Source organism: Aquarana catesbeiana, linkage group LG10 (genome assembly GCF_042186555.1).
Source record: "Aquarana catesbeiana isolate 2022-GZ linkage group LG10, ASM4218655v1, whole genome shotgun sequence".
Lineage (NCBI taxonomy): Eukaryota > Metazoa > Chordata > Amphibia > Anura > Ranidae > Aquarana > Aquarana catesbeiana.
The window spans coordinates 235167829-235192548 of NC_133333.1; the positions used below are offsets into that span (position 1 = coordinate 235167829).

Genomic DNA, 24720 nt, shown 5'->3' on the forward strand with positions numbered 1-24720 from the left:
CCCCCCATATGGGAAAAAAAAAGAAAATAAAAGAAAAAAAAAAGAAAATGGCAAACTCACGATAAGTATGTAATGACTCGGGCACGGTGTTCCCTGGCTTCTTATGTGCCATCTCCCCGAGCTCCACTGTGTCCTGCGTTTCTGGGGAAAAACACAAATAGTGCAGTTTTATATACAACAAACCCAAATCTCATTGACTTGGAATGCTCAACAGTAAGAAGAAAAAAAAAAAAAAAAAAAAATGAACAACAGAAAACAATCCCATCAGAGGTACAAGAACACCAGCAAAAACCAGAATCCAGGGGTGGAATAGTGCACTATTTTGTCAGCAGCAAGGAACCAATTTTGGCTGCCCAGAATAGGAGCTACACAGTCTGGTAAGGCCCAGCTATGGCTTGGGGACTACTGAGTATCTAGGTAGTAAAAGGCACCAGCTTCTCAGTACAGCAATGAGATGGGTATGCTGCCAGATAGTCGGGCCTCAAGAATAGTTTAGAGCAGTGATAGTGAACCTTGGCACCCCAGATGTTTTGGAACTACATTTCCCATTATGCTCCACTACACTGCAGAGTGCATGAGCATCATGGGAAATGTAGTTCCAAAACATCTGGGGTGCCAAGGTTCTCCCCATCACTGGTTTAGAGTGTGTCAGGCGATTCCAGGAAGAGCCAAAGGTTCCCATATTTATTCCATAAAAGGCTGCCAATTTATCCTTTTTCTCAAATGGATTCTTTGTAACATGTGGCTACCATTTTCTAACATGAAGTTACTATTGGACCATTTATAAAAAGGAAGTTCTTGTTATTTTAACAAATCTTTTATATATATATTATATACGTTTATATATTTGTCCATTTGTACTATAGCCCTGATGAAAGGGTGGGATGGTTAAAGAGTAACTCCACTTTTGTTGCGAAAAAACCCATTCCTCTCTGGGTGATGTACATTTCAAGGATTTTAACAAACTTTGTTGCAGATTCCTACCCTTTTGTTATTCTGAAGAAATCTCTGCGTCTATGTGGAAAAGTGGATCCAATGGGAGCGGTTTCATAATCAACCAGCTGCTGTACCTCCAGGGCACGAATGAGGAAAGCTGCAGGGTCTGCATCCCTTTAGACGTAATTTCCTATAGGGGGGGTCGCTCCCCAAAAATGACATTTTTGTTGCAGGGGATGCCTGAAATCTGACTTGTGTATCTTAGTGCAGACTTCTGGGAAAATCAGTGTGCCAATCACACAAGCGGGAATATATGTTTCGGGGGGGGGGGGGGTTGGTTCTGTACACCATCTGTGTACAGAACACCTCTAGGTGGCCATATTGCATTTTACAGTAAATTACAACAGCTGCAGATTGAAAAGGAAAGGTTATTTTTAATAACATTCAATTACAATATGACTTGTGTTGCAATTGTATATGCTATACTATTTTTTTCTTTATTTGCCATTTTTTTTCCCCTTGAAAGTGGAGTTACCCTTTAAACCCCTGAAACCATTGGATCTTTTATCTTTTTTTTTTTTGATAAAACAATAACCTCCCTGGACTCCATCACCATAAGAGCCCTTTCACACTGGGGCGGTTTGCAGGCGTTATTGCGCTAAAAATAACGCGCCTGCAAACCGACCTAAAACTGCCTCTACTGTTTCTTCAGTGTGAAAGCCCTCAGGCTTTCGCGGTGAAGCGGTGTGCTGGCAAAAAAACTCCTGCAAACCGCATCTTTGGAGCGGTGAAGGAGCGGTGTATTCACCGCTCCTGCCCATTGAAATCAATGGGGCAGCGCGGCTATACCGCGACTACAGCCGCGATATGCGAACGGTTTTAACCCTTTTTCGGCCGCCAGCGGGGGTTAAAACCGCACCGCTAGCGGCCAAATACCGCCATAAAAACGATGGTAAAGCAGCGCTGTTTTACCGCCGACGCCCCCACCGCCCCAATGTGAAAGGGGCCTTAGCGTCAGGGTTGGGACACACTATAAGCAGTTATGGCAGCAGTTGCAAAGGAGGGAAAAAAAAAAAAAAAAAAAGAAAAAAACCATCATGGGAATATAAAAGGCGACTGTAGTAAACAGCAGATAATGCTATAGTTTGTCCCAGGCCCCTGACATAGTTACTTTTATTGGATAGCTTGTAAATATGGTGAAGACATAAAAAAACGGAAGTCTTTGATCAAAGTGATACTTTTTTTTTTTTTTTTTTTTAGAGAACATGTTACACCTTACCTGCTCTGTATAATGGTTTTGCAAAGAGCAGCCCAGATCCTCCTCTTCTCGGGCCCCCCACCGGTGCTCCTGGCCCCTCTCTCTCTCTGGCAAGCAGCTTGCAATGGGAGCCCCCAAGCAAATTCGCTCCCGAGCCGCAGCCCTGCAAGTCTGTTCACACACACAGAGCTGCAGCTCGGCCCCGCCCCCTCCCATCATTGGCTCACTGGCTATGATTGACAGCAGCGGGAGCCAATAGCTCCCACTGCTGCCTCAGCCAATGAGGGGGAAGAATGGCAGAGAGCCAAGGTTTTCATGCACATCGTTGGATCTAGATGGTGCTCATGTATGTATTAAGGGTGGCTGAGGAGGCTGCTGCACAGAGAAGGTTTACTTTCATGTATAGCATACACGAAGGTAAAAAACCTTCAGCCTTTACAAACACTATAAGGCCCTATTTAAACTAGCAATTAGAGCAGTTTAAGATTACCTGTGACAGACTCATTGGGGTTTCCAGTCTGCATTCAGACCTGATTATCTGCAGGTAATCACTTCAAGAATGACGACCCGTGCATGGCTGCAGATGCCGTCAGACTCCAATTGCTTTTAATGGGGATTCCAACCTGCAGCTCATTGCAGGGAACCCTGCTGTGTGTCCCATAGGTAGTCGCAAAGGCTCCATTCGCAATTGTGATTGGAGCTTGAATAACGAGGCTGCGTTATTAAAATGTAGGATTTGCCCCTGATAGTGGTACTTTAATAAACGTCAAAACAAGTGAAAAAGTAAAAACAATACAAAATAAATGGTAATGTTTCCTGGTGTCTCATATTTCTTCCTATATTTTCCTAACAAAGTATATTCTTAAAAGTGGTTTAAAAAGGCTGAAGGTTTGACCCTGATCAAGCGATGTGCACAAGAGCAGAGACTCGCCTGAGTCTTTCCCTCCTCATTTGCTGAGACATAGCAGCGGGGAGCAATTGGCTCTCAGTGCTGACTATCGCAGCCAATGAGGAGGGAGTGGCAGGTGGGTCTGTCTCTCAGGCACACAGAGGCAGCTTGGGAGCGAGCACGTGTGAGAGCCCCCAGAAGAAGCAGCTTGCTAAAGGGGCACTCAAAGGGAGGGGCTAGTGTAGAGCCGAGAAGAGGAGGATTGGGGCTGCTCTGTTCAAAACCATTGCACAGAGCAGGTAAGTATGACATGTTTGTTCTAAAATAAAAGAAAAATAATAAAAAAAATGGACCTTTACAAAGCACTTTAAAAGGGGTTGTAAACCCTCAAGGTTTTTCATCTTAATGCATTCTATGCATTAAGGTGAAAAACCTGTAGTGCAGCAACACCCCAGAGCCCGAACTTACCTGAACCCTATCGTTCCAGCTCCAGCTGCTGTCTCGGGTCCTTAGTGGATAGATAGCAGCAGGAGACATTGGCTCCCGCTGCTGTCAATCAGATCTAGTGACACGGGAGCCGGGTGCGAGGGCTGAGTCCTGCTGTCAATGGACAAAGCAGGACCCGGGAGCACGCCCGCACTAGTGCGCCCAGGGAATGCAGCTCTCCAAGGGGGTACTCGAGAAGAGGAGGAGCCAGGAGCACCACTGAGGGACCCCAGAAGAGAAGGATTGGGGCCACTCTGTGCAAAATCACTGCACAGAAGGCAAGCAGGGCCCCCCTCGATCGCTGCGCAAAGAGCCAGATCAGGGATCTGTCAATATAAACAAACAGATCCAAGTTCTGACAGGGGAGTTCAGCGTGATTGTCTGTTCCTAGTGATTAGGAACAGATCGCTCCAGTCAGTCCACTCCCCCCCCCCCCCCCCCCCCAGTTAGCAACACCTCCCAGGGAACACATTTAACCCCTTGATCACACCCTAGTGTTAACACCTTCCCTGCCAGTGACATTTATACAGTAATCGGTGCATTTTTATAGCACTAAATCGCTGTATAAATGTCAATGGTCCCAGAAAAGTCAAAAGTGTCCAATCTGTCCGCTGCAATGTCGCAGTCCCGCAAAAAAAAAAAAAAAAAAAAAAAAAAGCCATAAAATCTATTCCCCATTTTGTACACACTATAACTTTTGTGCAAAGCAATCAATTTTTTTTTTTTATCAAAAATTTGTAGAAGAGTACATATTGGCCCAAACTGATGGAGAGATGTGTTTTTTTTAATTTTTTGGGGGGGATATTTATTATATTATACTTTTGTTTATAGTGAAAAAAACAAAAACTGCAGAGGTGATCCAATACCACCATAAGAGCGCTCTATTTGTGGGAAAAAAAACGACATCAATTTTGTTTGTGTAAAGCGTCGAACGACTGCGCAATTGTCAGTTAAAGCGATGCAGTGCCGCGTCAAAAAATGGCCTGGTCATTAAGCTATATAAATCTCATATAATAATAATAATAATAATAATAATAATAATAATAATAATAGGGGCAAATCCTCCGGTCCAAAACACCCTTCATGCCACCTCCTGGCAGCCCTTTTTAAAGTGGGCCTTTATTCCCGAGGGGGCGTTGGTCACATTTTCACAAACGCGTCCTGCCGGCTTCCAATCGGAAGCCATGCCCGAGAATGGTCACTGACAACTCAGTCGGTGTTCTGGGGGTGCATCTCAGCACACAACCTCAGGCTGCCGTTGACACACATGCACATCGGCTGGGCATTAAAGCCCACCTTTTCCTGCCGCCACAAATATACATTACGCGGTCGGCAAGAGGTTAATCTCCCATCTGTCTTTGATTCTCAGATGGAGTCTCCACGTTATGCAACTCTTTAATACATACCATGTGTGTTTAAAAATAAACCAGATCCGCTTGGCGGATTGAGTTTATTGAGGGAATTCTTAATTTTACAATATGGAAACGCAATCATTAATTTTTATTTTCGCAGGGCTTTGGCTTGGCCTTGTTAGCCGCACTCTAGGTGGAGAATGGGCATTGGCTCTTGGTGATCGAGTTACAGCACAAGCTGGTGGTTGTACAAGAACCTGGACTGTGTCCGTGTGAACACAATGCTGTAAAAGCAGGATGTGTTTATGGATGAATCTGTCAAATGATAAACAGATATGTGCAGGCTGCACTGAGAGTACATTGTGATTTGAAGACCGGCCAGCTGTTATTCAACTTTCTCCATCCAGCTACAATACAACTTCTAATTGAGAAAGTTTCATATTGCAGCTAAACTCTGGACAAAAACAAAAAAGGGTGGGGGGGGGTTGCTCTTTAAAAAAGGAAAAACCCTCAAAAACCCATAAAAATGTACACAAATCAGCGGTCACATGATATTGGGGAGGGAAGGTGGGGTTATCTCTTCTGGCAGTTGAGAGCAGCGATCTAAAGCAGCTCTCTATTCTTTTCACAGGTCTAGTTGACTGGTCTTGTTTTGCCCCGTGAGTCATGTGACTCCTGATGGCTGCATGAGCCCCTGAGGTACACTTGTGACACCCAATGGGCATAGCACCCAAATCACCATGTGGGCGCTGCAGACCAAACCCTTCCACACTAGCGAGTAGACGTACCCAATATGTCACATGTATTTTAAGGCCCAATTCCAGCTTTAGCAGCAAGTTACAGCTGTATTTAGGGTGTAACATGTTGATAAGCAATGCCCCCTTGTGACAGTGTGAAGGGGTTCTTCCTCCCCACCCAGCTGTCACTTTAAGACCAGGCCTTTTCTGGAACTTTGTTTAAAATTAGTATTTTCTGCTAGAAAATTACTTGGAACCCCCAAACATATATATTTTTTAGCAGAGACGCTACAGAATAAAATGGCGATAGTTGCAATATTTTATGTCACACCGTATTTGCGCAGTGGTCAAACGCAATTTTTTGGGCAAAAAAACCCCCCAAAAAACAGTAAAGTTAGGCCGATTTTTTGTATAATGTGAAAGATACGCCGAATATATACCCATGTCACGCTTTAAAATTGCGCACACTCGTGGAATGGCGGCAAACTTCGATACCTAAAAATCTCCATAGGCGACGCTTTAAACATTTTTACAGGTTACCCGTTTAGAGTTACAGAGGTGGTCTTGTGCTAGAATTATTGCTCTCGCTCTAACATTCCCGGCGATAGCGGGCATGTGTGGTTTTAACGCCGTTTACATATGCGAGTTAAGGCATATGTATGCGTTTGCTTCTGCATGCGAGCACACAGGGACGGAGTGCTGAAAAAAAAAAAAAAAAAAAAAAAATTTTATCTTTACACTTTCCCTTTAGATTTTTTTGATCACTTTTATTCCTATTACAAGGAATGTAATAGGAATAGGGCATGATCCCACATCTCTCCTCTAGGCTGAAAAGCCGGAGATGGGAAAAAAAAAAAGAAAAAAGAAAAAAAAAAAAAAAAACCCAGCCTTTCCAGCTAAAAACATGGCAGTGTTTACACCTGACGGTGCCGGAAGTGTTGTCATGTCGTGCCCAGCTTCCAAAGGTCATAGATATGACCAGGGACCATCTGGTCCTCGGTCAGCTCCATGGTTAACTTCTCCCGCTGGCCAAAAATATTCAGCGCCCCCACTAAGTGTGCGGTAATCAGGGCACTCCTGTGAAATTTTTGTATGAATATATATATATATTTTTTTTTTTTTTCCTGCATAGATCAAGGGCTTCTTACTCAGCTCAAGAACACGAGAGTGGGGATCTGATGTCACAGTGCACAGCGTAAAGCAAAAAGCTCAATGTAACCTGAGTGGAAGGAATGGACACACTCCCTTCTACACAGACTCATAAGGTAAAATGGACAGCTGAGGCCGTCAATCAACCTGCTGTGTGCTGGAGAGGGGTGGGGCTATCAGAGATTCTCTGGTGTTAAAGCGATTGTAAAGTCTGGCTTTTTTTTTTTCAATAAAAATAACAAACATGTCATACTTACCTGCCCTGTGCAGTGGTTTTGCACAGGGCAGCCTGGATCCCTACTCTTCTTGGGTCCTTCAGCTCTCCTGGCCCCTCCCTCCCTTTGAGTGCTCCCACAGCACCAGAGCCGAACTGCATCTCCGTGTATCCATTCGGACACAGAGCTGTGATTCGGCCCCCGTCCCCTCTCTCTCCTCACGGGCTAAGGTTTTGACAGCAGCGGGAACCAATGGCGCTGCTGTGTCTCAGCCAATGAGAAGGGGAGTCCTGGACATTGCTGGACAGAGATGGGGCTCAGGTAATTATTAGGGGGGCTGCTGCACCCAGAAGGCTTATCTTCATGCATAGAATGCAATGAGAAAAAAAAACCTCCTACCTTTACAACCCCTTTAACTTATGCAGATAGCACAGGAAAGACAGCGGAGAGAAATGACAGTTTGTGCTTTGAATTGAGGAATACACAACAGGATAGGCTTTGTTCATTTTTCATGTCTGAAAAATCTACAAATGAATATATAGTTATAGAATAAAAGTAAAGCTCTTCTTTTAGGGGTACAGATCATATGCGTATACAACATGATAGAAGCTGGCGCCGTGCAGACACACTCAACAAACAGGTGCCTCTGCCAAGGAGTACATAGTACTAAAAAGGCTGAGAACAATCAGACTGGACTTACCCACAGACTGCCCGGCAGAATAGGAATCTGTCCGCGTACAGGAGCGCTTGTTGCCTTTTATGGCGGCTGTAAAAATGTATCACGGTACAGAGTGGTGAGAAAGTGACAGATGGAATATTAAAAGTAGAAAAGACTTTTCTACTCGCTGCTTTTAGAGCTAACCTGTCGTTGTGCACCTGTAAACTAAGCAGTCTATAGGTGCCAGCAAAGGAGTATGCATCAGGACTTTCCTCCAACAACCCCCTAAAGTATAACTAAAGGCAAAACTTTTTTTGTTTTGGATAGAGTGGAGACCCTGTCCATTTTTATTGCCGTCTGTGTCCCCATTATGGAGATTGGCCCTCTCTATTTGTCCAGTTTACCATAATCAGTGAAAGGAAAAGTAAATCTCAAATTTTGGGTTGTCCCCAGAAAGGCAATAGCGGCAAAATTTTCCAATGGAGACAGTTATGGTGACCTGGGGGTCCCCAATGAATTCCTTTACTCACTTGACCTCCGGACGGTTTACCCCCCTTATTGACCACGATACGGCACTGCGTTACTTTAACTGACAATTGTGCTGTCGTGCGACTCTGTACCAAAATACAATTTTCGTCCTTTTTTTCCCGCACAAATAAAGCTTTCTTTTGGTGGCATTTGATCACCTCTGCGGTTTTTAATTTTTTGCGCTATAAAGACTCCTTTCACACAAAAAAAAAAAAAAGAAAAAAAAAGCGCCTGAAAAGCTCACGAAAACCTATTTCCATTAAAATCAATGAATGCTTTTACACTGGGGCAGTGCGCTGGCAGGGCAGTGAAAAAACACCCCTCTCCATTGAAATGAATGTAAATCTCTTCAAAAGAGCTTGAAAAGCTCTTCAAAAGTGCTACAGGCGGTTTAGAAGCGCCTCAGTGTGAAAGGGGCCTAAAAAAAAAAAAAAACACACGACCAACAATTTTGAAAATATTTACTTTCTGCTATAAAACATATCCAAAAAAAAAAAAAGTTAAAAATTGAATTTCTTCATCAATTTAGGCCAATATGTATTCTTCTACATGTATCTACATACAAAAATAAAAAATCTCAATAAGCGTATTTTGCACAAAAGTTATAGCGTCTACAAACTATGGGATATATTTATTTTTACTAGTAATGGCGGCGATCAGGGACTTATAGCGGGACTGCGATATAAATCCAAAAATAAAATACAATACAAAATCGGACACCAACACATTTTGGGGACCAGTAACCCTAATACAGTGATCGGTGACACTGGCTGGGAAGGGGTTAACATCAGCGGCGATCAAAGGGTCAACTGTGTGCCTAGCCTGTGCTTACTCACTGTCTGGGAGGTGCTTTGACTAGGGGGAAGGCAAAGATCAATGTTCCAGCTTTTCAGAAACATAGGACCAATACCCTCCCTTCTGACAGAACAATCTGCCTCGTTTACATAGCCAGATTGCCGTTCTGCCTGGGTCATCGGCGGGTGCCGGCGGACATAGAGTCCGCGATACCCATCGCCTGGGCTCCCACTGTGTGTGATCAAAGCGGGAGCAGGTTCACCGGCGGCGTGCGCCCCAGACCTGGAAGTGTCAGTGTGCAGAGCGGCAGCCCTGCTGCAGTAAACGTACGGTGAACGGTTCGCAAGTGATTAAGTTGCAGGGATTTCCCCAATTTGGCTATGCAACATGAAGTGAAGAAAAATCTCTGCAATGGGACACAGATGATAAAAATATAAAACAATAAGACAGGCACTATAACCCTCCCTTACTCTATCCAAAATAATAATAATAATAAAAAAAGGGTTTTGCCTATAGTTCTAAAAATACACGAAATGGGCTTTTAATTTATGAAAGAAACATGTACATTGTTCCTCCTGCAGCCCCCTGGAATATCAATTTTAGATCCCAGAAGGTATTTGCTTCCACACCCCAAAAATCCCACCATCTTGCTTCTGTTCCCATAAACCACCGCCATGCTAGAACTCTTGTTGTATAGGAGTGAAATCTGGTGCCACGTCATGAGAAAGGCCGGCTCATTAATCCAGGAAATAAAGTCGGCTCTTGATGAAAATGTCAGTGCGGGATGAAACCTGGAGGGGTTTGGAGAGCAGCAGGTGAGAAGATAACGCTGGATTCACTAGGCTTGCAAGTGCATTTATTCAGAAGAAAACAGCAGCATAGGTGCATGGTCCACTTCAGAATACTGTAGCACCTTGGAGCTCATGCAATGTGGACATACTGACTTCCCAGCGGCAGTACAGCCGTGTGTCCCCCCCCCCCCCCCCCAACTGAACCCAACATGAGAGTCAGAATTTGCATACTGCAAGGAGCCAGAGTTCAGGAAGTAAATGACATGCATCAATGGGGACTTTGTAAACACTGGCTGATATAAAGAGGTATAGGACTTAGAAATGTGAGCACAATAGGACTTTGAAATGATGTGAGCACAGTTGCGTGCCATTTGATAACCCTTTAAGAACCAGATTAGTCAGAGTAGCAGAATACGATTACAGAAATACTGGCTTATACTTCAGTACTATTCTGATACAGACTACAAGTCTGCCACAGAGGTGCAAGTGTTGGCAATAACTCAGTATGGCAACTGCACAAGACAATCTCCAAAAACTTGAGATGTGATACAGACTCCCACCGCGATTGGTACTCACTGTCCATCAGTCTCCAGTTGAGGAGTGGATCATACACGAAGGCCTCTAGAACTGCCATGACACTGTCTTTGTGTTCCCGTAGGACCTCCATTACTGTATGGCAGGTGATGCGGTAATTACCATCCAGACCAGTCACCTGCACACCAAAGACAATAACAAAATGTATAAAGTGGGCATTAAAAGGATAAGTTCACCTTTTGTAACATGTTACACCCATATTTCAGGGGTAATATTTAAAATGCTCCATTGGAGCAGTGACCCCCCTTATGACAGCGAGGGATCCTCTCCCCACACCCGCTGTCACATTTTAAAAACTGCGGGGCTATGCGGAGCTCCGCCCACACAGCTGCATCATTCATAGAGTTCAGTAAATAGACTACAAGTCCCATCTTCCACTGTGGCAGACGGCTTATAGTTCTCAATGAACTACCAGGGTGCTGATGAATGCCCTGGTAGTTCATTGACTCTTCCTGCACATCAGTAACTGTTTGGTCATACAGAGGTATGGTCAGACAGCTGTGCTGAGTGTCTGCAAGAGCCTGGCATTGCACTGCTTTGCCTGCTGCCGTGTAAAAAAAAAAAAAAAAAAAAATCCACAGTTTTGTACTTGCAAAATCGTGTAAATTTTGTATTTTTTTTTTATTTTTTTAATAAAAAAAAAAAAAACTGCAAGAGAATCATCCTTACCTCCATAGCATTGGTCAGCATTCTCGTTAGTCGGAAAGGTATCTTCTCTGGGAACTTCTCCCTGGTCATGGCCACCTTAAATAAAAGCAATAAATGAGTGAATGAGTTTGGGGTGAGGGTGGGGGGTTTCTTTTAAAAACAGCCACAGCCTGAGTAGAAAAAATTCTATTACAAGCCAGAAAGCTGCAGAGAAGGACCCTTGCTCTGACTAGAAGCAATTGCCTCTCTGCAACAGTCCAACGTGCCTTTTGCCGAGTCAGGGCTGGTCCCCTGACTCGGCAAAAATATTAGGTGTGTATTGGGACCCCACAGGGACATCAGACACAGAAGCAGGACTCTCTCCTGCAAAATTTCTCCAAAGTGGCCATACATGTGCAAAATAATTGCAGAGATGGGTAACAAAAGCTTTGCCATTGACAAGCAAGTCACATATGGAATGCCCCAGCTTTTTTTGCCTGTTATCCACTTGTATTCCAGCTTGCATGCCGCTGTTCCAGGCACAATGGCCCTCATCAGTGCAAAGTATGGGCACCATATCTTGCACTGCAGAGCAATGGGGCAATGTTGTACCCTACAGTATATTTAGAACTTTTTTGATTAATTTTGGCCAGAAACTGACCGCTTACTTTATCTAGGTAACATGACCAGCATGAAAGACTGCTGTCTAGATTATTGAGGTCAGGCAGCATAATGGAACAGAAAAGAGGAAGCTGTATTTAGCCCCGTTTGGAAAATTCTGTATATGTGTTCTTACATCTATTTAATAAGTATCTGCGTCTGTTAAGTCACATCAGTGTGCTTTCCCCTCTTTCTGCTAACCATCTGTTTCATGTTAAATGTCTTGATCCCTCAATTATTCTGCTGGCATTAATGTTGTAATATTGTATTTAAAGTCCTAATCAGATTTAAGACAATACTTTGTCCAAGGAGAGGCAATCAAGAAACGAAAAGTGCTCCATTCCTGGGTGCTTATGTATTTCTTTCTTCAATAATTGACTTACATCACTGCACAACAAACCCCGTTCCTTGATTGCCTGCCATGGACAGGGCAGTGATGTCACTGGATGCTTGGTGATACAGATACAATATAGAATGTGGGGGCCTCATAACGAAATCTACTGTACAAATGATGAATTATATTTAACCGCGTCACCTCTATACAAAGTTTTATTCAAAGGAAAGAGAAAAGGCGAGGAAATGATCGACTAAACCAGAAAGGTCATCACCTCGAAACAGTCCCCAAAATCAATATGTAGAATCTTCCCACTCAGCCGGTCCAGCATCAAGTTGGAAGGATGTCTGCAAGAAGAGAGGGCAGCAATTAAGAACCATCAGTCACTGTTCACCCCCCACCCCACATTCCCTAACTAGAAGCATTGCCACTACATGACCAGAAAAAACCTGAAATACAAAAGCAGCTTGCCATAAAATGTTTACCATTTAATCCATCCCATTGCCTCCAAACTTTGCTCTCTTGCAGTGCTACACTGGCTGAAGAATTTTCAACATCCAACACTTCATGTGTGTGCCAGAATCGTGGTATTCCTCCCAGTGTGCTGTGATTCCACCTGCTAAACGCTATTTCACTACCATATCCCCGCAGAGCTGTAAAAACTTACAGGCTGGTGGATAGAACTACAAGTGGTCTACTGACAAGCCAGAGGTGCCCATTCACACTTTAGTACTGTGATGTATTTTGCAGCAAACAGCCATCCAATTACCGCCAGTAGAAAAAAAAAAAAAATACTCAGCGGCGTGCAATGTGACACTATAGTAGAAAGTGGCAGTTCCCATAAGCCAGTAGGTCAAATTCCTCCACTGCTGGATCTGACCCTTACAGGGATGGCAGAACTGAAGTGTACTAAGGTGCACAATGTCCTGAACGTAACTAAACAATTGGAAAAATTAACCACTTGCCTACTGGGCACTTTTACCCCCTTTCTTGTCCAGGCCAATTTTCAGCTTTCATTGCTGTTGCACTTTGAATGACAATTGTGCAGTCATGCAGCACTGTACGCATATGACATTTTTTATCATCTCCCAAACACACACAAATAGAGCTTTCTTTTGGTGGTATTTAATCACTTTTTTTATTTTTCGCTAAATGGAGAGACCAAAAATTGAAAACTTTGTTCTAAAAGTTTGCAAACGGGTAATTTTTTCTCCTTCACTGATTGTGCACTAATAGGTTGCACTGATAATCAGGACACGGATGACCAGTGCCCTGATTATCAGTACAATGTCCCCTTTCACACTAGCCAGTTAACGGCTCTCTCCTGCCATGCTGTGACATCGTAAAGGAAAGGAATGCCGATAACCAGCAAGTGTGTTTACATCGTGATTGGACACAGCTGATCACACGGTAAAGAGACGCTGTGTTGGCTCTCTCCTCCAAGCTGTGATCAGCCGTGTCCAAGAGAGACAGCGATCACAAAGCATGGTGGGTGCACGCCGCAGTGGCATGATAGCGGCAGGACATCATATGACGCCCTTCAAGAACTGGTCGACCGCACTGTAGCAGCTGTCATTTTGCTATAGCCTGGTTAGCAAGTGATTAAAAAGCTGACAGCAAGCCTGCCTACAGTGATCAGCCTCAGTGCTGACTGCACTAATGCTTTTATGGCTGAAAGGAAGAAGAAACCCTCCAAAAAGTTGCGGCACCTAATGAAGCCTTCCCAGAAGTGAAATTGTTGTCACAGCAGCAAAGGCAGGAGAATATGAACTGCTGATTTTGGAATGAAACCAGATGATGTCCAGATACTTATACCCATGAATATAGTTATTCGGCACAGAACTTTAATTCTCAAGTATATAAGACCCCATATAGGATTTAACAAGCAAATGCAATTTCAAAAGCAATTTTTTTATATCTTTATATTTGCAGCTTGCTGAGGTACTTCCTGTTACATGGTGACGATGCTCTAACCCTGTGTCTCATTTGTGCTGTGTTGTCACATAGGCTTCTAATTGAGACTACAAGTGACCATAAACCCCCTTTCCCCCTCACGTCCTCTCATGTATTAAACCCTGTAATAGCACAGCTTCTACCCAGGCCACCTACCTGTCACCAAGTCCAAGTATGTACCCCACCATAGACATCACTGCCAAAGAGCGGGTGTAATTTGTTCTTCTGTCAAACCAGACCTGAAACAAAGTGAAATATGAAATTGCATCTGGGAATCCTGCATGGCGGTGTTTAATCATTTTTTTCACAATATATTGATCAGTGCTTTTTTAATTACCTTCCAATCTCAAAACAACTGAGACCCTCTATGCAGTAACGAAAAACGGTCATGAGAAAAATGCATGATCTGTCATTGCTGACTGCCCTGTAAAAATGGAGCCTGCCTAACTGATCCAATGGTCACCGATCTTGAACAAGAATACTGGTGAGATGACCTGCATTAACTACATTCTTCCACTGGGGTCTGCGAATCAAAGTATTGAACTCAAACTGCCAGCCAACTAGTGTTTTTAGGTAATGCAGAAAAAAAAAAAAAAAAAAAAAGACTGGCCGCAATTGTTGATTGATGGGGAAAGTTTCCAACATGTCTCTTCGAAAAAAATGTTGGTTAGGGGAGACCACACACTGATCAAAATTCAAGATTTGGATCAGCGTGTGGTCAGCTTTATACTGGCCCCTGATACTTCTCTAGCACTGGGACGGAATTTTAAATCTGCTATATTTAAAGATCTAAGCAGTTCTATCACCACAAGAAAACAAGAGGGCGCACCAGCCTAGCACATTATCCCACAATATTTTAATTTAAAATCAGCATAAATTACATTCACAAACACATAAATTAAAACCGCGGTTTTAACTTGTATGTTTCCGAGTACAATTTATGCATATTTTAAATTTAAAGAAAAACTGAGGGATAATGCGCAAGGTTGATGTGCCCTCTTGTTTGTTTCTTGTAGTGACTACAAGACGTCCCCTAGTCCTAGAGGGCAAGTCTTGGATCCATATCCCAGCAACGTGGAGCTATCTACTACATCCTTACCAGGCTGTCACACTTTTGCGCAGGAGATGTTTTGATCATATTGACAGTACTGCCACCACACAGTAAAACACAGCATTGCGTTCGAATTGATTTTACTTGTGTAACTTCAGTGTGATTTTAATGCAATCCAGTTAAAGCGGAGGTTCGCTGAGAAAAAAAAAAAAAATATATTAAAAGCCAGCAGCTAAAAATACTGCAGCTGCTGACTTTTAATATATGGACACTTATCTGTCCAGGGAGCCCGCGATGGAGCCCAAAGGACGTGCAGCGTGACTCACGCATGTGCAGTAGGGAACCGGGAAGTGCAGCCGCACGGCTTCACCTCCTTATTTCCTTACCGAGGATGGCGGCGGCAGCCGACGATTCGGCTGCCGCCGCCATCCTCGGTAAGGGAATAAGGAAGTGAAGCCGTGCGGCTGCACTTCCCGGTTCCCTACTGCACATGCGTGAGTCACGCTGCACGTCCTTTGGATTCCTCCCCCCCTCCGGTGTCACATTTGGCACCTTTCTGGGGGGGAGGAGGGAGCAGATACCTGTCTAATACAGGTATTTGCTCCCACTTCCTGGCATAGATGCGGTGACCTACGCCACTTCCGGTGCCTACCGGAGGACGAGGTAGGCACCGGAAGTGGCGTAGGTCACCGCATCTATGCCAGGAAGTGGGAGCAAATACCTGTATTAGACAGGTATCTGCTCCCTCCTCCCCCCAGAAAGGTGCCAAATGTGACACCGGAGGGGGGGGAGGAATCCAAAAAGTGGAAGTTCCATTTTTGGGTGGAACTCCACTTCAACACTTCATTTGCGCTAAAATTAGATCTGTTCTTATAATCTAACCTCAAATTGGGTTAAATACGAGACACCTTGCTCAAATTCAACAGGCTCACAGTGTTTCTGCAAAGGAATGCAACCTCTCTTCAAATTGCTCAGTACTTGAAGTATAGGAATTAAAGAAGGTGGAGCTTGGAACCTGGGAACACTTGGTCGGCACTTTTGAATGCAGAAATTGAGGCAATTTTTAGGGATATAGATAACCCTAGGATTTTGCTAGTGGGGAAGCTAGGTGAATAGAAATAACGGCTCAAATAGCTGCAGCCCCCCTAATCAGTTTTTAATGTTCCTGTATAATTTGAGCATAACTCAGTGTTATGGCACTGCATTCTTACCTCTGAGCTAGGGCTTTTTAACCAGAGCAGCTTGGCAAGATCATCCCCGGCAGTATTATTCACAGCATGTTCAAACACCTCCACCTTCTGCATGAGGGTCAGATGGTCGTAATCCGGTGCCATCTGTGGGCAGAAAGTATTGATTAGCTTCCACTCTTATGACATACATAATTAATCCACCTATGGAGATCTGTGGATTACCCTTAGCATGATGCGGTGCTCTATGTTCAACAGTATCTTCTTCTTCTCTCGATAGTCTCGGATCAGAGCATGCAGGGTGTCGCAGTGCGGAACCCAACCAATGAGGCCCGAGTTTGTAGACAGAGGGATGACCGCATATCTCTGGATGCTGAGGGGACAAACCAAAACATTGTCACTTAAAAATACAGTTTCTCATCAACCAATGCTGCCCAATTCCAAGGATACCAGAGGACGGCACCTGAGATTTTTTCGCAGAGATGCCGGATCATTTGCCAACAGTGTGTTCACAAGACCAAAAAGTTGCATCACTCTCTCATCCTGGCGCAGGTCCTCGTGCCCCTTCAGCAGAAACATGAATTCATGGCCATTGCTTCCTGCAAGGGGTACAATGAAGATGCAGGGTAAAAATTCACACTGAAAAGTAATGGGATTATGGTTTGTGGAGTTTGTTGACCTCATTTATCAACTGTCCTAAAGAGAACGTCACAAGTGGTGCATGCATCTGAATATTTAGTCCTAATTTAAGGTTAGATAATATTTGACCAGCTGCCTGTTTTGAAAGAAGGGGCATTTTAACCCACGTCTTCTAAAACACTCAGTTTTTTTTTACTGTCAAAAAGCTTTTCAAGCCCTGATGAAGGGGAACCATACAAACTAACATGTTTCTTTAGAAATGTACCTTACATTTCCATTGGCATGGCACTCCTACCATTTTTAAACACCCGAATTTTACAAAAGATACTTTTAAACGCCTTTTTGTGTTCAAGAGCCACCTAACCAGAGGTAACACATTGTACAGTACAACCTACATTCTATAATGTCGAACTGAAATGACAGTGGCGCCAGTACCCAAAAGTGACATTTGTTCTCTGCTAAAATCCCCAAACTATAAAAATAAAGATCCAGCAGGTAGTCTGAAACCATCATGTAGCAGCTGTGATGGGTGTGTATTGAACACAGATACCTTTGCACCACAGAGAGAGAAGAAACTATTATAGGCTGATCCTTTATTAGAGTAGGAATAATACATATATGTAAAAGATATGGTCAAGTAAAATGGAATGCGTACCCATTAGTGTCAGTTTCCTTGGCCTCTGCTTAGAGGTGATGACTTGCAGAGAAGGCGCTATAGATTGAATACGTATTATTGGTTGATTGGGGTCATAAGTTCCCGGCACAGCTAGCTCCAGATCTCGGCACATGAGAAGCTTGGGTGAGACATACTGAAGCTCCAGGGAAGTTAGCTGGAATACACAACGCTATTTAATACCAAAGAAACAAACCACATCTATGTCAAAAGTGAGAACAACATCCAATGTATCTACCTGTGGCAGCTGCTTGGAGATTCTTCTGAAGACGTGATAGTACAGATCCCAGGCCTGGGTCAGATCTTTCACATTTAAAGATTTCATGTACTTCCGACACCAATCCTGAGCTTCCATCAGATCTCTCCCATAGGCCTTCGGGGCAGGAAGGAAAAGTAGTCATGTGATGGCGGCAGAGGGAGAATTGAGAACATAAGGAGGATGTTAGATAGGTTACAGAGCAAGTCATCCAAATGATGAAAATTCTCCAATAATCTTTAGATCACATAAAAAAAACTGTCATGGAAGAAATACAGGCTCCTAAAAATTTTGATTTGTCAAGCTGTTTCTTAATACAATACTGATTAGGTCACTGACCCAGAACATGAACACAAACAGTGACATCATAACTAGTGATCTGTATAGCTACGGGGTGTCAACAACCTATAAAAATGCTGCCACTTTCTCATTTAGGGTGGGGATGAGTGCCTCCTGATGGCTGACCCACCAAGCAAGGTACATGGCACTGATCTGTTACCTCATTGCCTCCCGCTGCAGCCAGGAGGCTGCAGCAGGAGGCAATGTCCACCCTGAGTAACCCTGTCAGAGTTTACCTGGGTTGAGACAGTCGCAGCTTCCCTGTGTGGGTGTTTGGCTACTCAGGCCCAAGCACTGTCATGTCGTTGTTTCATGCTTCTACATACGGAGTTTAGTGGGTGTACCTTGCTGGAGGTGGGCTAGCAGAAGACACTGTTGCTTTGCCCTGAATTGGCAAAGTTTCAGTTTTTCTTTAAAGTGTTAATGCACCTGAAAAAGGTGAACTAAGACCGTATACCCTCTTTACCCCCTGGTCCCTGCTGTACCCTCATGTGTGCTTAGCTGTCCCGTAAGTTCTGCACAGAGAAGAGCTGGGATTTTAAACCCCCAAAGCAATGCACTGGCTGCGTGGGTACTGACGGCTCAGCACCCACAGAGGCAAGTACAGCGGGGACCGGAGCGCAAGTATATGGTGTTAGAGGAAAAAGGTTAACACTTTAAAAGTACTGAAGGGCCTGTGTTGACAAGCTTTGTATGCAGGCAGTAGGAATGCAAAACTCACGCTTAAATCAGGTCAAATTACAGATCAGGAGGTGCTCAACTACAGGTCATATGCATCTGCCAACGAATTCTGAATGATCTGAGATGCATCTTAGACAAATGTCAGTAATGATATTGACAGAAATTCAAAGCCTGTCAACACAGGCCCTTACCGGCACATTCAGGAATAAGACAGTGATCACAGTCTATATATTTTTAATGTATTCTTTAAATTGGCAAAACAACTGGTATTATTGAGGACCTATGGGCACACAGGAAATTCCTCCAACAAATGGCTTGCTTCTATTGGTAATGGTTTTCCCACCTCGGTGCTGCTGGCTTCAACTGTGTCAACTAGATGTCTACTTTCCCCTTCAGTGTTGAACTAGCTTTTTTAAGGCAGCGATTATTTCTTAACTCCACACCTTAAAAGCATTATACCTGAATCTGCCTTCCTACACAACACCTCTACATGAAACATGATATGGTATCACCTGCAGGTATGATTCTGCGTTAGTCTACTCTTTTCTTCTAATTTTTAAGAGCCAGTGAGGGCAGTCTTAAACCCCTTTTTACTTGAGGGGTCCAATCAGCTCTGCCTATAAGTTTTTCAGGCGAACCTGACCGGACAGGCCGCTTACCTCTATGGACCTGTGACCCACCCACCTATAATCTTAACCCTTCTGTCTAGGCGGATTGGAGGACAGTCGGATGTAATTGGACAGCCGTGTCCTCAATTTATTCGATGCCTGCCATAGAGCAGAGCGGGCTCTGTCTCTGCTCTGCAAAAACTAAGCAGACACAGACCCTGTCATCTGCCTGCTTTGAGCAGCAGGAAATAAGTGGACAACCCCCTGCTGATCAAAACGGAGTCAGTCTGTGTGAAAGGGGCCTTGTTCTCAGTCGAATTTTACATTTCAGTTGGTATTTAGGAAAAAAAAAATGGACATTGAAAGTGGAGCTCCACCCAAAAGGGGAAGGCTCGGCTTGTTCGCACCCCCCCCCCCCCCCCCCCTCCACATATGACACTTTTTGGGGAGGAGCGGGTACCTGGTTTTGACAGGTAACCGCTCCCACTTCTGGGTAAGATCGCTGCTTGGCGATCTACGACATTTGACCCCTTCGCCTTCTGGGACACACAAAGAGCAGTGCGACTCGGGCATGCGCAGTAGGAAACAGGCGGTGAAGATGCAAGGCTTCACTTGTTTCCCTTACTACAGATGCTGACTGATGACATCGCGGGATCCCTAGACAGGTAGGTGTCCTTATATTAAAAGCCAACAGCTACAGTATTTGTAGCAGCACACTTAAATGTATTTATTTTTTACAGACTGGAGATTACAGATAATTGCACACTTTATAGTTTCAAAAGAGGTTTGTATTCTTTGTTCAGTGTATTGCTTTGCAACACTAGAATAGTATGGAACTGTTCTGCCTGGAGTTCTTTTATCTGTGATGTTTAGTTACCAGCCATGCTGTAACAAGGTCATGAAAAGAGCGCACCTGATTGAAAGACGTCTCCTTCAGGGTCTGAGGTCCCCTTTCCATCATGGCATGAAGAGGGTCGAGCACAGCAAACATCCCCTTTACGTTCCTCTCGCCAAAGTACAAGCGTGATGCCTCCTCCAGGCCTTCATGCCACATCTCGTGCCAGAGAATGGCCACGCGGATCAGCTCCTCGCTTACCTAGCATTACAAGAGCAGCAACAGCATTATGGAGACTGGCACTTGTATGCCATAGAAAAATAAAACTTCAAGCCAAGTTTCATGTACACATATGCAGGCGAGTTCACTGTACAGGAGCTGACAGTGACAAAGGACGTCTCTCCTGCATTAAAAAAACAAAAAAAAAAACAAAAAAAACTTGCCTGTTCACCCATTTTTATCATTTACATAATGTTCCACTTTAAGTTTCCTGACATTTGGTATGAATATGCTTGTCAGTAATTAAGTTGCAAAGGAGGGATGAGGCCAACAGCCTTGGAACCTGCATCATCAAGGGCAGCACCTGTATTACTAACCAAACAGGTCATCCCCCCAAGTTTAACTGGCGTCAACTCCTGCTCTGAACGTCCCAGGAAGCTCCTAACTTGGGCACACTAAATGTGTCAGACTAGAGTGACAGCTCTGCAATGCATGGTGGGTCCAATAGAGGCATACATTGCATTGTGGGACATTAGAGCCCCCCCCCCCCCCCCCCCAATCTCTAGCCTGCAGCTAAAGACAGCAAGGAGAAAACAAAAAAGCAGTGTAGAAATAAAAGCAGGGGGGCTTTATCTAAACGATTATATACAGAGTCTGTGGCTGTTGCAGAATGAACTGTTCTATGTTGTCATACAGCAAGGGATGGATTTAGTGTTATTTTTCTAAATCAAGCAAAACCCAGAGGAGGGAAAACAGCAGTTGAGGAATTATCTATACAAGTTACATATGAATGATGTCATGTTCTGCAAGAAGGAAAAAAAAAAAAGATTAGATTAAAAGAAAAGTAAACTTCAGGATGACCATTTGGCATTGGGACATACCATCACAGCCTGCTGTACAAGCGTATTGCTGTGCTCACACATGTTCTTCAGGATCTTATTGGCTGCGATGTGGCGTGCTGTGGTTGTCGATTTGGAGGCCACGGTAAGAGGGTAGATGAGAGCCTGGAGAACAGAAAGGAACAATTCAAAGTTAAAACAAAAAAAAAAACAAAAAACAGACAATCCGCCACATTGGGTAAAGATCACCAGTGCGGTACAAAAACAGACAATCCGCCCACATGTGCGCCAATTCGGCCACATTGGGTAAAGGTCACCAGTGCAGTCCTAATCCTATACCAAAAGGCCTCACATTCATAAAGAGGAATTTCTCATCCATGATTATAATGAGGATCCATGGGGATAGTTAAACAGTCCCGGACATAAACACAAAACGTAAACAGAAGGTCGGCCTGGACCAGTAATGGAAAAAAAATAAAAACAAAAAAAAGAGCAAAAAAAAACACAAATTATTCACACAGCAAGGGAGAAGCAGATGTGTCTGAAACTGAACAAGCTACAAATCAAAAACTGAGGACTTCATATATAATCTGAAGAGAGCCCGATTACAAATTGAGGGAAACCAGCTACAAAAACAGTGAAATCCTTTAGGTACCATGGGACCCAAACAACCAATCATACAACACAGTTTAGGAAATGTAAGCAGTACTCATGATCATTGACTGACAGGATGTTATCACCTATGTACATACACTGAAGAATAAGTATTTTAATAACATTCCTAAACTGGTTTACACGCTTACAGCAGTAGTGAACCGCAGCTAGAAAAAAAAAAAAAAAAAAAAAAACACCCTGCAAGGCAATGTCACAATGTGCTAGTATGCATTGCATACTAGCACATTATGTGAGACTTACCTTAAAACCGTAGCCCTCCAGCAGTGCGTTGTCGCCACTGACAGGGCTTCCCTCTTCCCCCGGGTTTGCAGCTCCTGGCAACATGAGCCGCCCTCGGCTACAGCACGAGCTCTGGAGGTCCTACAGGTATGCCGCACCTTCAGAGCGCATGCACCGGTGACATCAATGGCTGCATGCAGTGTGAATATCTCCTAAACAGTGCAAGTTTAGGAGATATTTAATGTACCTACAGGTATGCCTACTTATAGGCTTTCCTGTAAATCTGAGTTTACTACCACTTTAAGCCTGGTACATACTGGTACAACCCAGCGGGCTGAATAAAAAAAAAAAATAAAAAAAAATAAACCTGGAGAGCTCAGGAGGAAGCACTGTACTAACTATGCGGTGTTAGTACAGTGATCTCCCCCCACTGAGCTATTGTGTTCTGACATGGGGGACTGCAGCCCCTGCCAGAACACATCGAATGCCAATTGGCAGACTTGTTTTCGGTAATGCCCCATACACACGGGCTAAATGTCAACCGGTTTCTATTGAACTAGCTAATGCCAGCAGATATTCAGCCTGTGTGTACTAAGCTTTGCTTCAAAACCACCTACATAAGTTGTACCTGTTTATCTGCAGTCTTCTCTTCTCTACATATGCTCAAAAAGCTGAATTATAAAAGGGGACAGAAAGGTGACGTTGCACTCTGCAGAGCTCAGTGAGGAGAGGTCTAAGCTGATTGGAGGAAAGAGACCCCCCCCACTCTAAACAGCACACAGGAACAGAGCTGAGGCTGTCTGTGTGCTGGAGCTCCCTCCTGTCACCATTTTTCTCTTGGTGTCAGTAAAACTTGTCAGAAGGGACTCATGCCGATAGCAGAGGAAAAAGCAGCAGACAAAAGTGATACTTTGTGCGCTCGGTTGAGACACGTACAAACTATAGAGGGATACGCTTAGTTCATATTTCATGTCTGAGGTTTACATCCATTTTAAATGATTAGACCATGGGTCTATAAACATCTGTAAAATTACAACAACATCACCAATACACCCAGGCACCTGCACATCTCCAAAAAAACATTAACACTGGACCCAGCCTCAAGGGTTAAAGGGGGCTAGGAGCCATGAGTGCTGTCGGGGGAGGAGGATCCGGGCTTCTCTGTGCAGAACCATTGCACAGAGCAGGTAAGTATAACACAACTGCTATTTTTTATTAAAATACACCCCCTGCCTGTCTTCAGCTCCATAATAAAGAGGAAAGTGCTTCACGTAGTTAGTCAGGATGAAAAAAAGACACAAGTCCATCCAGTTCAACCATATAAAAAAAAAAAAAAAAAAAAAAAATTAATCATACAATCCCATATACCCTATCCTATACCCACAGTTGATCCAGAGGAAGGCGAAAATACCCCAGAAAACCATGATCCAGTTTGCTACAGCAGGGAAAATAATTCCTTCCTGATCCCAGAGAGGCATTTGGATTTTCCCTGGATCAACTTTACCTATAAATGTCAGTACCCAGTTATATTATGTACATTTAGGAAAGTATCCAGGCCTTTCTTTTGGCCAGAACCACCTCTGGAGGGAGTCTATTCCACATTTTCACAGCTCTTACTGTGAAAGAACCTTTCCGTGTTTGAAGATTAAATCTCTTTTCCTCTAGACGTAAAGAGTGCCCCCCCTTGTCCTCTGTGATGACCTTAAAGAGAATAACTCAACACCAAGTTCACTATATGGACCCCTTATATATTTATACATGCTGATCATATCCCCCCTTAATCTCCTCTTCTCAAGAGAGAATAAAAGTTCCTCTAATCTTTCCTCATAGCTGAGCTCCTCCATGCCTCTTATCAGTTTGGTTGCCCTTCTCTGCACTTTCTCCAGTTCCCCGATATCCTTTTTGAAAACTGGTGCCCAAAACTGAACTGCATATTCCAGATGAGCTCTTACTAATGACTTGTACAGGGGCAAAATTATATATCTCTCTCTCTCTCTCTGGAGTCCATACCTCTCAATACAAGAAAGGACTTTGCTCGCTTTGGAAACCGCAGCTTGGCATTGCATATTATTGAGCTTATGATCTACCAAAACCCCCAGATCCTTCTCCATTGATTCCAGAAGTTGTACCCCCCTAGTATGTATTAAGCATGCATATTCTTAGCCCCCAAGTGCATAACTTTACATTTATCAATGTTATATCAAAAGGCAGCAGAGAGCACACCGGTAGCCAATTGTCAAAATGGAGTGCAGCATTAGAGGTGGCAGAGGAGACTTGTGGAACAGAATACAGTCAATTGTCAGAGTGGGGTGACACTTTTTGGGGTGCAGGTGTTGGGGGACAGAGGCAGCAGATGGGACATTTGTGGAGAGGAGGACCTGTTTGCACAAATGAAGTGAAAGAGGTGGTTAGGGCAACAGAGGGGGGACTGCGAGGAGGAAAAAAAAAAAAGCTTGATGCCGAGAGATGTATAGCTAAGAGGCAATGCTGGATGGCGGGAGGGTCGATATAGATCTATGTCAGGTCAGTGCACCTGT

The 24720-nt window shown here is 43.9% G+C and overlaps 1 protein-coding gene across 11 annotated transcripts in view; it reads right to left on the reverse strand.

Annotated features, from left to right (window-relative positions):
• MTOR (mechanistic target of rapamycin kinase) overlaps positions 1-24720 on the reverse strand; it is a 182227-nt gene that overhangs the window by 11363 nt on the left and 146144 nt on the right. For 10 of the 11 annotated variants that reach the window (XM_073603449.1, XM_073603448.1, XM_073603446.1 and 7 more), the window contains 13 exons: positions 21332-21454; positions 20310-20492; positions 17751-17885; positions 17495-17669; positions 16664-16799; positions 16426-16573; positions 16225-16347; positions 14119-14201; positions 12284-12356; positions 11058-11132; positions 10371-10506; positions 7723-7788; positions 61-141 (listed from right to left, as the gene is read on the reverse strand). In XM_073603449.1, coding sequence (XP_073459550.1) covers positions 61-141; positions 7723-7788; positions 10371-10506; positions 11058-11132; positions 12284-12356; positions 14119-14201; positions 16225-16347; positions 16426-16573; positions 16664-16799; positions 17495-17669; positions 17751-17885; positions 20310-20492; positions 21332-21454 — 1537 coding nt within the window. The remainder of the gene's footprint in view (positions 1-60; positions 142-7722; positions 7789-10370; positions 10507-11057; positions 11133-12283; positions 12357-14118; positions 14202-16224; positions 16348-16425; positions 16574-16663; positions 16800-17494; positions 17670-17750; positions 17886-20309; positions 20493-21331; positions 21455-24720) is intronic. The other variant, XM_073603450.1, reaches the window with a different exon arrangement.